At 45.7% G+C, this 13,437-nt stretch overlaps 1 protein-coding gene across 1 annotated transcript in view; it reads left to right on the top strand.

The window, feature by feature from the left end:
* Positions 1-6,750, top strand: part of LATS2 (large tumor suppressor kinase 2) — a 77,823-nt gene extending 71,073 nt beyond the window's left edge. The window contains 2 exon segments of the mRNA XM_045452560.1: positions 1,134-1,240; positions 4,436-6,750. Coding sequence (XP_045308516.1) covers positions 1,134-1,240; positions 4,436-4,930 — 602 coding nt within the window. The 3' untranslated portion in view covers positions 4,931-6,750.
* The last annotated feature ends 6,687 nt before the right edge of the window (positions 6,751-13,437 follow it).

The raw sequence follows: 13,437 nt of genomic DNA, 5'->3' as shown, positions 1-13,437 counted from the left end.
TGGCTCACGGCAACAGTGTGATACGTCCAGAGATCGGTGACCTGTCTTTTCACACGTGTGGTTTCAGGTGTATGGAGTCTGTTCGGACCCGAGTTTTCTCTGTCAGCCGTGGAAATCCAAGGCAAATCACTTAACCACTCACTCAGAGCCACAGGCATCACAAGAACTACCTTGAGAGGTGGTTGTGATTATCAGCGTCACCGCCCAGTAACAGCCTCATTCTCTCCTTCCTGTGGCGGTGTCTCCCCCATCCCCTTCCCACTGTCTCCAGCACCCCAACACGTGCAGGAGTCCGGGAACTAGGGGGCAGACTTCCCCTTCTCCCCCACCCCCACCCCCCTGCCTCCAGCGCCAGGCTGGGGTGGAAGGCATGGGACGGAGGGAGAACAGAGTTGGCAAATGCTGCTGGCAGGTCCCAAGGCCCAGTTCAGGTTAGCGGGGATGGGGTGACACCAAGACTGGAACATAGCTGGGACTGGGATGCAGAGCTTTGAAGGAAAAGGGAGAGAAGATCAAAGACAAATGAGCCTGTCCTCCTGCCTCGGTGAGGCTGGTCCTGTCCAAGCCGCAGGGTGCCCGGCCTCAGCTGCCGCGTCTCGGGAGCTCCGTGACCAAGGGCCTGGCTCAGGCAGCGCCTCATGCCGGGTCTCAGGGGCCAGTTGTTTCCTTTGCCAAAGGGCACTCTCTCTCTCCCTCTTCTCGTCCCGCACCTCCTTCCAAAACTGACTTCGCCAGCGTCCCCGGGAAGCCCTCGCGACTGGCCGCAGCTGACCATTCACCAGTGTGGCACTGTGTTTCAGTCAGTACTATTTTCATTTGTGTCTTTGTGTCCTTTAAGAACCTAAAATCCCGGTTGTAATGTTACTAACAATAATAATAATCTTTTAAGATGAAGAAGTCTTATTACAAAAGCATCCCGTGTGCATCACAGACGAATGAGAGAAAATAAGAGAAAATCTGTCAGGTCCCTGGCAGGTGTCCCATCCAGCCTTCTGATCTGAGCCACAAAACGTGTATGCTGCGTGAACACGCTTTCCCCCTTCCCAGTAAATTAGTATTGGAGAATTTCCCAAAATTCTTCTCTAAGAGTCATCCGTGCCCGTGTTGGAATTGAGTGAGCCTTTGTCTTTCAGGGTACACGCAGCTCTGTGACTGGTGGAGTGTTGGCGTGATTCTCTTCGAGATGCTGGTGGGACAGCCACCCTTCTTGGCCCCGACTCCCACGGAGACCCAGTTGAAGGTAGGAACTAAGCAGCCCCGTGGAGGAGGCATGCACCTGCTTGCTGCAAACACGCGTGGTTTTCTGATGAAGCCCCGAATGTCTGGTCAACGTTGGACCTTTTATTCTGAGTAGCGTAGGAGTGTCAGTTGCATGCTGTCAAAGTGTTACTATTATTAGCTCTATAAAATTTTTGTTTAATCAAGTGAAGCCGCACCGTTAGCCCCGTGTACCTCCATTTTCTGTCGCCACCTGTGCCTACCAGGCAAAAGACACTGAAACCTTTAGGAACTGGATTTAAAGAAATCAGTTGTTTGTTTGGATGTTTTATCAACAGTAATCTGTCCGCAGATTATCAACTATGTGGTCAGGCTTGCAGTACGTATTTCTAATATTAATTTGAAATAAATAAGTCCTCTGTCCATCATTTAATACTAAATAGTTTTAGAGTGATAGCTATTTAGGAGCACCTGGGCGGCTCAGTCAGGCATCCGACTTTGGCCTCGGTCATGATCTCATGGTTCATGAGTTCAAGCCCCACATTAGGCTCTGTGCTATCAGGGCGGAGCCTGCTTTGGATCCTGTGTCCCCCTTTCTCTCTCTGCCCCTTCCCTGCTCACCTGCTCGTGCTCTCTCCAAAGTAAATAAACATTTCAAAGGAGTGATAGCCATTTGTCCTCTGATATAAATGATTTGATTACTTAAGAAGGATTGAGGGGCGCCTGGGTGGCGCAGTCGGTTAAGCGTCCGACTTCAGCCAGGTCACGATCTCACTGTCCGTGAGTTCGAGCCCCGCGTCGGGCTCTGGGCTGATGGCTCAGAGCCTGGAGCCTGTTTCCGATTCTGTGTCTCCCTCTCTCTCTGCCCCTCCCCCGTTCATGCTCTGTCTCTCTCTGTCCCAAAAATAAATAAACGTTGGGAAAAAAAATTTAAAAAAAAAAAAAAAAAAAAAAAGAAGGATTGAATTGAGAATCTGATGGAATCTTTGGAACCTCTTTTTTTTTTTTTTTTTTTTGAGAAAAAAGCATGTGTGTGTGAGCAGGGCAGGGGGAGAGAGAGACAGAGAGAGAGAGAGAGAGAGAGACAGAGAGAATGATCTTAAACAGACTCCACACCCAGCACGCAGCCCAGTGCGGGGCTCCATCTCGAGACCTTGAGATCATGACCCGAGCCAAAATCAAGAGTCGGACACTTAACCGACTGAGCCGCCCAGGCGCCCCTGGTACTTCTTTGAACTTACCCACCAGCGTGCGTGTTTAGTAACAATTCCGTGAAGTATTCATGTGTCCCAGAGTCTGTGTTAGACCCTAAATTAATGATCCCTTATTGAGAAAAACCCTCAATGAAGGCTTAGTTTCCACTCTGGTAACAATAAAATTGGAACTTGACATTATCTGCATCCTAATTGAATTGCCAAACCAGCCACTAATTTACTAATTTGCCTGCATGATGATAACCCAATATTTTTATTGTGATAAAATTCGCCACTTTAACCAGTTTTAATTTTACAGTCCAGTGGCCTAAAGTGCACTCACAGTGTTGTGCAACTCTAACCGCTACCTGTTTCCAGATACTTTGATCCTCCCGAACAGAAACTGTACCCAGGAAACAGCAGCTCCCCATTCCTGCCTCCTCCAGACCCCGTAACCCCTCTTCTGGTCTCTGGGAAGTTGCCTGTTCGAGGCACCTCATTTCACGACTGGCTTCTTTCCCTGAGCATCACGTCTTCAGAGTTCACCCGCGTTGTAGCACGTGTCACAACTTCCTTCCTTGCTGAGGCTGAGGAATATCCCATTGTGTGTGTAAGCCACATTTATTTACCCGCCATCTGGTGGTGCACACTTGGGTTGTTTCTACCTTTTGGCTAACGCGAAGAACGTATTCGAGAATCTGCGTCCCTGCCCTCATTTTTGCAGCTTTATGCCCAGAAGTGCGATGGCCAGGTCATAGGGTCATTCTGTGTTTAACGTTTTGAGGCACCACCACACTGTTCGGTACAGTGGCTGCCTGATTGTACACGTCCGTCACCAGTGCACAGGGTTCCAGTCTCTTCCGTCTTCATCGACTTACTTTAAGTTGTCATCCTGTGGGTGTGAGGTGGTATCTTATTGTGGCTCTGATTTATATTTCCCTGATGATTAGCAACTGAGCCTTTCTTCGTGTGCTTATTGGACATCTGTACATCTTCTTTGGAGAATGTCTATTTAAGTCTTTTGCCCTTTTTAAATCAGGTTGTTTTTGTTGTTGAATTGTAGGAGTTCTTTCTATATTCTGGGCATTAATCCCTGATCAGAGAAACACTTTGCAAATATATTCTTCCATTCTGGGAGTTACCTTTCCACTCTGTTCATGGTGTCCTTTGGTGCATAAAAGTTTTAAATTTTGCTGAAGTCCGTTTTAGGTACTTTGTTGTTGCCTGTGCTTTTGGTGTCTTCCAAGAGATCATTGCCATATCTAATGGCATGAGTATTTTCCCATTTTCTTCTATGACTTTTACAGTTTTAGCTCTACTACAACATCTACTCAAGTTCAGACCAGCCCTCCCGCCCATCACTCAGCTACCTCCATGCCTCACCCAGTGCCCCATCACCCCAGCCCGTAGCCCATTAGTTTGGCCTTGCTTTATCCCGACTGAGTATAAATGATAAAGAAGGCCCTTCAGTTTCCTCTTCACGGTAGCCACGTTTCATAACCGGTATATTTGCCGAACACGTCGATGGCTAGTCTGTGCAGTTGACTGTGAACATGAGGCGAAGGCCATAGGGCCAGCACCTTTATTCTCCTTCTCTGTAGGGTTGCCTTGTTTGTTTGTTTGTTTGTTTGTTTGTTTGTTTGTTTAACTGACACTCCAGCTGAACATGTCTCAGCCGGAAGTACTGAATGAGAACCGTGATGATTCTCCTAGAGGGTCAGCCTCTTCGTTCTTATGGAAATCACAAAATTCTCCCGCTGACGTGTATTCCTGATCCAAGAAAATCAGTGTCTTTTGGTCTGTATTTGGCTTCATGCCCCTCTGCCTCAGCCTGTGAGCCCCCTCCTCGGCGGCACTGGCCTTTGACAGCTGCTCGGGGTGGCGCCGGTGCTCCTGTTCTAATCGTTCTCCCATCACGAAGGTGAAAGTATTCAAAAGCCACCTCGTCACGCAGTCTCATACGGCCTCACGTTGGCCGTGAAAAGCGCACAGAGAGGAAAACTTTGGTTCTGTCGTCTCTGCAGGTGATAAACTGGGAGAACACGCTCCACATTCCAGCCCAGGTCAAGCTGAGCGCCGAAGCCCGGGACCTTATCACCAAACTGTGCTGTGCTGCTGACCAGCGCCTGGGGAGGAACGGGGCCGACGATCTGAAGGCCCACCCCTTCTTCGGGGCCATCGACTTCTCCAGTGACATCCGGAAGCAGCCGGCCCCCTATGTGCCCAAGATCAGCCACCCCATGGACACCTCCAACTTTGACCCCGTAGACGAAGAGAGCCCTTGGAACGACGCTAGTGAAGACAGCACTAAGGCCTGGGACACGCTCACCTCTCCCAACAACAAACACCCCGAGCACGCGTTTTATGAATTCACTTTCCGGAGGTTCTTTGATGACAACGGCTACCCCTTCAGGTGCCCAAAGCCTTCGGGAGCAGACGCTTCACAGGCCGAGGACTCTGACGTGGAAAATTCCGATATGGGGGACCAGACCGAAGGGTGCCAGCCAGTGTATGTGTAGGCTCAGCCTCGCCAGCGCTCTGCCTCCGCGGGGGCCCGGGGTGCCCGTGGCCGGTCTCCCCGCAGGCCCGGTGGACAGCTGAGCTCAGCCGTGTTCAAGGTGGGTTGAGTCTGGCAGTGGAAGTTCTGGTCTTCGCCAAAACCCCCAAAAGAAACAAGAAAGCTTTTTACGCGAGGACTCAAGCCTGACAGGTTCCGGATGATGGGGGTGGGGGGGCGGGTGCCAACATTGCTTTGAATTGGCTTTCCAGGACCTTCACTGCATTAAAACAATGTTTTTAAAACTTAGTACAGTTTAGAAAGAGCACTTATTTTGTTTATAGCCGTTTTCTTACTAAATCATAGGGATTAACTTTGACAAATGCTGCTGTTATTTTCTACGTTTGTATTTTATCCATAGCACTTATTCACATTTAGGAAAAGACATAAAAACTGAAGAACGTGTGATAAGAAATCTCTGTGCAATAATGTGTAAAAAAAAAAAAAGATAACACTGTTCGGATATATTACTGATGCCATTTTATTCACACAATGGTTTTTGTTTTATATTTTTTCCCACATTTCAAAATTGTGATATAATGTTAAAAGCTGCTTTTTTTTTTTTTTTTTTTTGCTTTTTGCATATTATAGTATAATCGAAAGTGTGAGCAAGGTGATCATGTGGGTGTGATTTCAGATGTCTGGTGTGTAGAGAATACTGCATGAGCAGGGTTTTTCTATTATAAAATTACCATATCTTGCCATTCACAGCAGGTTCTGTGAATATGTTTTTACTGAGTATCTTTAAATGAGATGTTCTAGACAGTGTGCTGATAACGTGTCGTGTGGGTGACTTCTTCGCTATGATTGTAACCCTTACTGTTTTGTTAAAGAAACGCAGATGTGTAACTGAGAAGCGATCTTTGTGTGTGTGTCTTGGGGGGCAAACTTCAACCCTTGTCATATACTAAACTCGTATACGTCAAAAGGGATTAATTTAGCCATGCCAAAAATTTTAAGTTCATCCTGGGACTGTGTCCGTTTCGCTCGTCCGGACACTCTCACCGGCATCGCTGACACGTGGAACCCAGTGGCGGCGACCTACTGCCACTGAGAGGTTTCGTGACGTCGTTCCTCCTGTGGTCTTGGACAGCCGAGGTATGGCTACCAGGATGGAATTTAGTTCTTCCACATTTGTGTGTGTGTGTGTGTGCGTGTGCTTTGAAGTATCAAACTTAACTGGGTTTTAACAGTACGTTTTTCTAATCTTTGTAAAACAGCAAGGATTATTCAAAGTGACATTGGAATAAAAAAAAAAAATGAAGCCATACATATTTTCTTAGAAGTGTAGATGTATATATAACTACATAGATAAACACACCAAATATTCCTTTTTTCAAATTAGTATGATTCCTATTTAAAGTGATTTATATCTGAGTTAAAAGTTCAATTCTTTTTTGCTTTTTAAAAACCTGACGCATCGTATTTTTCATTATATTATTCCACATATTTTTCCTCGAAGTTTTTAGCGTAACGTATCCATTATTTAGTGTATATCTAGGCAACAACACTTACAAGTTTATCAGTGTCTAAACTAAACAAACAAACAAAACTGTCCTGGTTTACATCGTATGAATGGCAAATTCTGAAGTCTGCTGTGCTTGTACTGTGACTCCGTATTTTCGCTATTTTCTAGTAAAGCCCGTTATTTACCGCGCTCTGACATACTTTCATGTGGTAGGTTCTTTCTCAGGAACTCAATTTAACTATTATTTATTGATGTATCATTGCCTTTGAAAAGCTTCTCCTGGCACAATTTATTATTAAAAGTTTGAATCCAAACCCCTTGGTGTCACGTCGTGCTGAATGTGTACCTTCCCGCTTTAATCTGTGACTTGCTTCCCAGTGACCCGTGTGTGGCTAGGGTTGCCAGCTGCTGGAGGCACTGTCGAGAGGGGAGGGACAGGCGCCGCCCAGACCGGGGGCTCAGGGAGGAAGGGTCTGAGGTGTGGCAAAAATGGGCTTTCAGTTTACACACAAGAAGTCGAAGCCCAGCGGATCGAGTGAGATATTGAATGTGTCTGGCGGGTGATGACATCAATCGTGATACGAGCCGATGCCCCTGCATGAAGTGCTCAAATGGAGAGGGAACGGTGTAGTGCCCTGACCTTAGGTTTAAAATGGTTGGTGGGGGCGCCTGGGTGGCGCAGTCGGTTAAGCGTCCGACTTCAACCAGGTCACGATCTCGCAGTCCGTGAGTTCGAGCCCCGCGTCGGGCTCTGGGCTGATGGCTCAGAGCCTGGAGCCTGTTTCCGATTCTGTGTCTCCCTCTCTCTCTGCCCCTCCCCCGTTCATGCTCTGTCTCTCTCTGTCCCAAAAATAAATAAACGTTGAAAAAAAAAAAAATTAAAATGGTTGGTGGAGGGGCGTCCGGGGGGCTCAGTCGGTTGAGCCTCCGACTTCGGCTCAGGTCATGATCTCGCGGTCTGTGGGTTCGAGCCCAGTGTCGGGCTCTGGGCTGACAGCTCGGGGCCTGGGGCCTGCTTCCCGATTCTGTGTCTCCTCTTCCCTCTGCCCCTCCCCTGCTCATGCTCTGTCTCCCTCTGTCTCTCAATAATAAATAAACGATAAAAAATAATAATAAACATTTAAAAAATTAAAATAAAATGGTTGGTGAAATTTCAGAAAAGATAATAGTTTCTTTTTTTGGGGGGTTAATCTTTTGAGTAGGTACAATCACATGATTTAAAAATCAAAACATGTAGGGGGCGCCTGGGTGGCGCAGTCGGTTGAGCGTCCGACTTCAGCCAGGTCACGATCTCGCGGTCCGTGAGTTCGAGCCCCGCGTCGGGCTCTGGGCTGATGGCTCAGAGCCTGGAGCCTGTTTCCGATTCTGTGTCTCCCTCTCTCTCTGCCCCTCCCCCGTTCATGCTCTGTCTCTCTCTGTCCCAAAAATAAATAAACGTTGAAAAAAAAAATTTTTTTTTAAAAATAAAAATCAAAACATGTAGGAGCACCGGGGTGGCTCAGTCGGTTGAGCATCTGACTTCGGCTCAGGTCATGATCTCATGGTTTGAGTTCGAGCCCTGCGTTGGGCTCTGTGTTGTTGGCACAGAGCCTGTTTTGGATCCTCTGTCCCCCTCTCTCGCCCCTCCCCCACTTGCACACGCGCGCTCTCTCTCAAAAATCAATAAACGTTAAAAAAAGAAAAAAAAAATCCAAACGTGTAAAAAGGATATACAATGAAATGTCTCCTACTCCTTGTCTCAGCCATTGAGTTCACCTCTCGGTTTATCGTGTCCTTAGAGAAAGGACACCTCTCACGCACACACAGCACAAGGAAACCCATATGCGCGTATATTTTGCCCCACCTACACAAATGCGAGAACATTACGTGTACTTTTCTGCATCTGTTTCCTTCACTTGGCAATCCGAGCCCGCACTTACAGAAACTTGTCATGCTTTATTATACCGCATGGTACTTCTCATCACAAGTGTACTGTGAGTAATAAAGTCCTGTGTGTCTGATCCTGGAGTCCCTTGTCTGATTTCAGGATTCATGAAGGAGTAATAGACTGACTTCTTAGCTCATAAGTAGGGTAAAAGCAAATCTTTCACCTGCCAACAGGTATTATGCCAGTATATACTCCCAATAAAAATACACAAGAGTATTTACTTACTGCCTTGCCAAATGCACTGTGTATTACCAACCTTTTTGATCTTTGTCCATTGACTAAAGTGTGTGTGTGTGTGTGTGTGTGTGTGTGTGTGTGAGCCTTTGATATACTTTTGCTTGATGTTCCTCTTATTTTGAAAGAGGTAGAACATATTTGTGTATGCTTAATATTCATTTGAATAGCCTTAAAAAGCAATGGTCCTAATATTATGCACTTTTTGAGTGGCGGCCCCTAAGGGAATCCCAGAAGATTTCCATTCGCTTCTCACTCTTCAGCTTCTCCTTCCTGCTCAGCTGAAGTGAATTGTTTAACTGGGCCGATGGCCAGATAACAGATTACCGCGAACAGACTGCTTCAGTGTTTTTGACAAATTCCACAGGAAGTGAATACTCCGCTCAGGATGTTGCAAGGACACAGCCAGGCCCGGCTTCGGTGCATCCGTGGTCATTGCTGGGTGTGATTGGAGTGCATTGAGGGAACAAATACCACATTCCTTCGAAGTTTCCTTCTTCGCACTTGGCACGTTACGTGTCCCTTGGTAAATCTAAACACAAATCACGGAGAGAAAGACGCTATCCAGCGTGGCAGACTTCCTCTGAACGTCCTGTGGTCCAAACCATTATTCAGTTGGAAATTTTTAAGATGGAGTTTATCAAACTCATCCTACGTCTTCCAGATTTTACTTATAAACCACCTTTAAAGCCCCGGTACTTCATTAATATCTTATTTCCACTGGCAAAAATTCAGCATAAAATAAAAAATATCTTTGTGCATGTTTGTAAGCAGTACTATGCTGGCATTATTAACCACTAATTATATCGTTTTCCATCAGTAAAGAACTTTTCCTTAGTAAGAGAATTTCAATTTGCAAAAATGGCAGCTTAAAGTGACTGGGCAAAATGTGCTTATTCACTGCAGAAAGGAAGAAACATTCCATTGTTGTTGAACATGGAGATGAAATACATAGGGCCCAGGGTTAAAGGGAACACGTTAGCTTGAATGGCAACTTTGTTGTTCTTTTGCAACTCACATCAGACCATTGAAAACTGTTTTCACCATCAGACATACTTTAGAAAGCTCCAGAAGGAAAGCCTTTCCTGCTGCATTTACTGATAGTTTTGCTGACCGTGTCTTTCCTCCCGATGTTATGAGGTTTTTTTATCTTTTCCTTTCTTGTTAGAAAATGTCCTTTATCCACTCTTTTAGGGTTAGGTCAACTGGAGACACATTTTCTTGTTTCCTTCGTCTGAGAATGTCTTCCTTTCCCCTTCTGCTCTGAAAGATATTTTAGGTATGTCTAAATTCGAAGTATAATCCTATTTTGGATGTAGGATTCTAATTTTTTTTTTAATTTTTTTTTCAACGTTTATTTATTTTTTTTGGGACAGAGAGAGACAGAGCGTGAACGGGGGAGGGGCAGAGAGAGAGGGAGACACAGAATCGGAAACAGGCTCCAGGCTCTGAGCCATCAGCCCAGAGCCCGATGCGGGGCTCGAACTCACGTATCGCGAGATCGTGACCTGGCTGAAGTCGGACGCTTAACTGCGCCACCCAGGCGCCCCAGGATGTAGGATTCTAGATTGATAGCTGTTCTTTCAGCATGTGACGAAGAGTGTGTCACTTCCTTCCAGCCTGCATGGTCTCTGATGACAATCTGTTGTCATTCTATTTTCCTTCTAGAGACCAGGTGTTTCTCTCTGACTGCTTTCAACGTGTTTTCTCTGATTGCTTTTCAGAAGTTTAATTATGATATGTGTTGGCTTGGATTTCCTTGGGTTTACCTGGTTTGTGGTTCACTCAGATTCTTTTTTTTTTTTAATTTTTTTTTATAATTTATTAATTTTTTAACGTTTATTTATTTTTGAGACAGAGAGAGACAGAGCATGAACGGGGGAGGGGCAGAGAAAGAGGGAGACACAGAATCGGAAACAGGCTCCAGGCTCCGAGCAGTCAGCACAGAGCCCGATGCGGGGCTCGAACTCACGGACCGCGAGATCGTGACCTGAGCTGAAGTCAGACGCTTAACCAACCGAGCCACCCAGGTGCCCCACTTTTTTTTTTTTTTTTTTTTTGAGAGGGAGAGAGGGAGAGAGAGCTGGGGAGGCACAGAGAAAGGGAGACACAGAATCCGAAGCAGGTTCCAGGCTCCAAGCTGTCAGCACAGAGCCCTGTGTGGGGCTGGAACTCACAAACAGTGAGATCATGACCTGAGCCGAAGTCAAAGGCTCAACTGACTGAGCCACCCAGGTGCCCCGCGCTCAGATTCTTGAGCATGCAGGTTCATTTTTCGTGCCAAAGTTTTGAGTTCCTGGCCATTGTTTCATTGGTTGCTTTTTCATCCCTGCCCCACTTCTCATCTCCTTACAGTTCTCCGAGGACACAAGTATTACATCTTTTGTTATCCCCGAGGCTCTGTTCATTCCCCACCCCCATCTCTGTGCTGTCGTTCAGGTTGAATAATTTCTATTGTTCTATCTTTTAGTTCACAGGTTCTTTCCTCTGTCCTTCCATTCTATTCTTGAGCCCATCCACCGAGCTCTTTATTTTAGTTATCATATTTTTTTTAGTTCAAAAAGTTCCGTTTCATTCTTCTTTATATCTTCTACTTTTTTGCTGAAGCTTTCATTTTTTAAGAAGCGTGGTTGCTCTTTGAAGCGTTTAGGATCTTAGACAAGTCTGATATCTCAGTGTTGTCTATTGATTTTTTTTTTTTTAAAGATCTTACTGTTTCTTGTTGTGATAAATGATACTCCCCTCAAACCTGGCCATTTTGCATCATGATCCGAGACTTTGGATCTTCTGTGTGTCTGTCATTGACACTGCTCTGGTAGGAAAGAGGGCCATATTGCCTCCTTATTGCCTGGTGGAGATAGAAGCTGCCACTTGGCCTCTTTGGATGCTCAGGGGCAGAGAAGTCTCATCGTTACTGCTGAGCAGGGGTGCGTACCTGCCGTCCAAGTTGTGTCCGCTGACATCGCGTCAGGGTGGCCTCATTAACACCAAGCAGTCCTGTCGCCGGCAGGAGGCCTTCTCTGGCACCACCCTAGTGACAGAGAGAAAAGGGTGCCTCATTATGGTGACATAGGTATCGAAGTCCAGTGTCCCCACATTTTCCACTTAGACTGCCAAGTTGGGGAAGGCGTTACCAGCCAACGGGGATGAACATCTCGGCATCCTGCTGGGAGTTCTCTGAAATCACCCCAGCAGGAAGCCTCATCTCAGACTTGCGAGGGTAGAACTCCAGGCTCCCCCACTCTGCCTTTGCTGGCATGGCATTTTAGGATAAGTATATGGTGCCACCATTTTTTCTGTGGCAGTCGGCTGGAGTAGAGCGGTTATGGTGTAAAAGCCGTCTTGCTAGTCTACCCTATTCTTTCTCCTTTGGTGGAGAGAGCAGATCCTTGTTGGGACCCTTTTTGTCTGTGCTTGTTGGCATTCCAATTTGCTGACTTCTTTAGCTTCAAGTCTGGATCATCGAGGCAGAAGGAAAACCAGGGAATTCACCACTGTGTCATTCCTTGGGTACGAGGTCCCTAGCTGTTCTGCCTCCTCCTTTCCACCTTTCAGTGTCTTTTGTTTCTTTTACATATAATGTCTAAGAGTTTTGCTTGTACTTAGTGGAAGGAATAGGGAAAAGTATGTCTACGCCATCTGGAAGAGGCAATTCAGTTTTAACCAATGAAAACTCAGTATTCAATTCCTCAGTCACACCAGCCACATTTCACATGCTCAGTAGCGACATGTGGTTAATGGCTGCCATATTGGATAGCTCAGATCCGAGAGAATAGTTCTCTAGTTTTGCATTAATCCCTGCATCGACAAACATCTTGCTGAATTTTAGGATAGGTAAGTTACCCTTCATCTCTTACATGTCATTTACACTTGGGCAAGGGAGAGACCACATTATTCCTCAAGGAGCAGAGTTAAGTAAAAATCTACAGTGCGTCCCAACTTGTCTTTGGTTCAGCAGCGTCATTGCCTATTCCTTTGCTGCTTTGCTGCTCTATGTGGTACTTCCCAGCATCGCTGTTTTCCTATTTCTTGAAGCTGGTGCCTAATGTCTCCAAAAGGATCATGACAGCTTGTAGAAATAAGACAAGAATAGCAGATACGTAGCACATCTACCACAGCAATCTCTTACTTTTCTTGCCAGACATCACTAATCAATCAAGATACACCTTCCAGCTGAACCCAGACTCGGCCTCAAAATCCAACTCAGTGCTTGGAGTAAATCTTATCGATTGATCAAACTAGGTACTCGAGATAATACCTCGTTGCCACTCTCGGCGTAATAACGCCAACCTCTTAACTTCCTCTCTTTCTCCTTTGACCTTATTGTCCCTTATGTCTTGTGAAAGCCTCAACACTCATTTATTTCTTTCCACTGGCGTCTAACTCCTACACCAACAGGATCAAAGGTGTCTACATTTTCCCTGTCTCTAAAAAGGAACTGGCTTTAATTGATGCCTCTGTCTCTTTTGTTTTTAAATTTCTGAAGCAGGACCATATATACGTGAGAGAGTCTTAGGTAGGGAGTCTGGGGTTTTTTGATTCTAAAGCCCAGCTTTGTATAACTTTGGGTAAGTTAGAACTTCTGCAGATTTATTAGTAACATGGGTCAGAGAGAGTCCAATTTTTCAATTCTTCTTAAGAATTAGTGGCTTCTAAGAGTTGTCTCAGAGGCTGCTAGGGCAAGAGGGCCTCTGCCCCCTGCTTCTGTCATATATTAGCTGTGCTTTTATCTTGCATGAGATTTCCCAAAAAAGCATTCTAAACAAAACAAGTTTTAAGAGCACTGGCTTCAATGACGAGTAATGTCTTTTCTTTTTTGTTTAAAGCTAATTTTAAATTT

The sequence above is a fragment of the Leopardus geoffroyi genome, chromosome A1 (assembly GCF_018350155.1).
Source record: "Leopardus geoffroyi isolate Oge1 chromosome A1, O.geoffroyi_Oge1_pat1.0, whole genome shotgun sequence".
Taxonomy (NCBI): domain Eukaryota; kingdom Metazoa; phylum Chordata; class Mammalia; order Carnivora; family Felidae; genus Leopardus; species Leopardus geoffroyi.
Note: the sequence above shows the minus strand (reverse complement) of the source record. Positions and strands in the feature narration are given on the sequence as shown.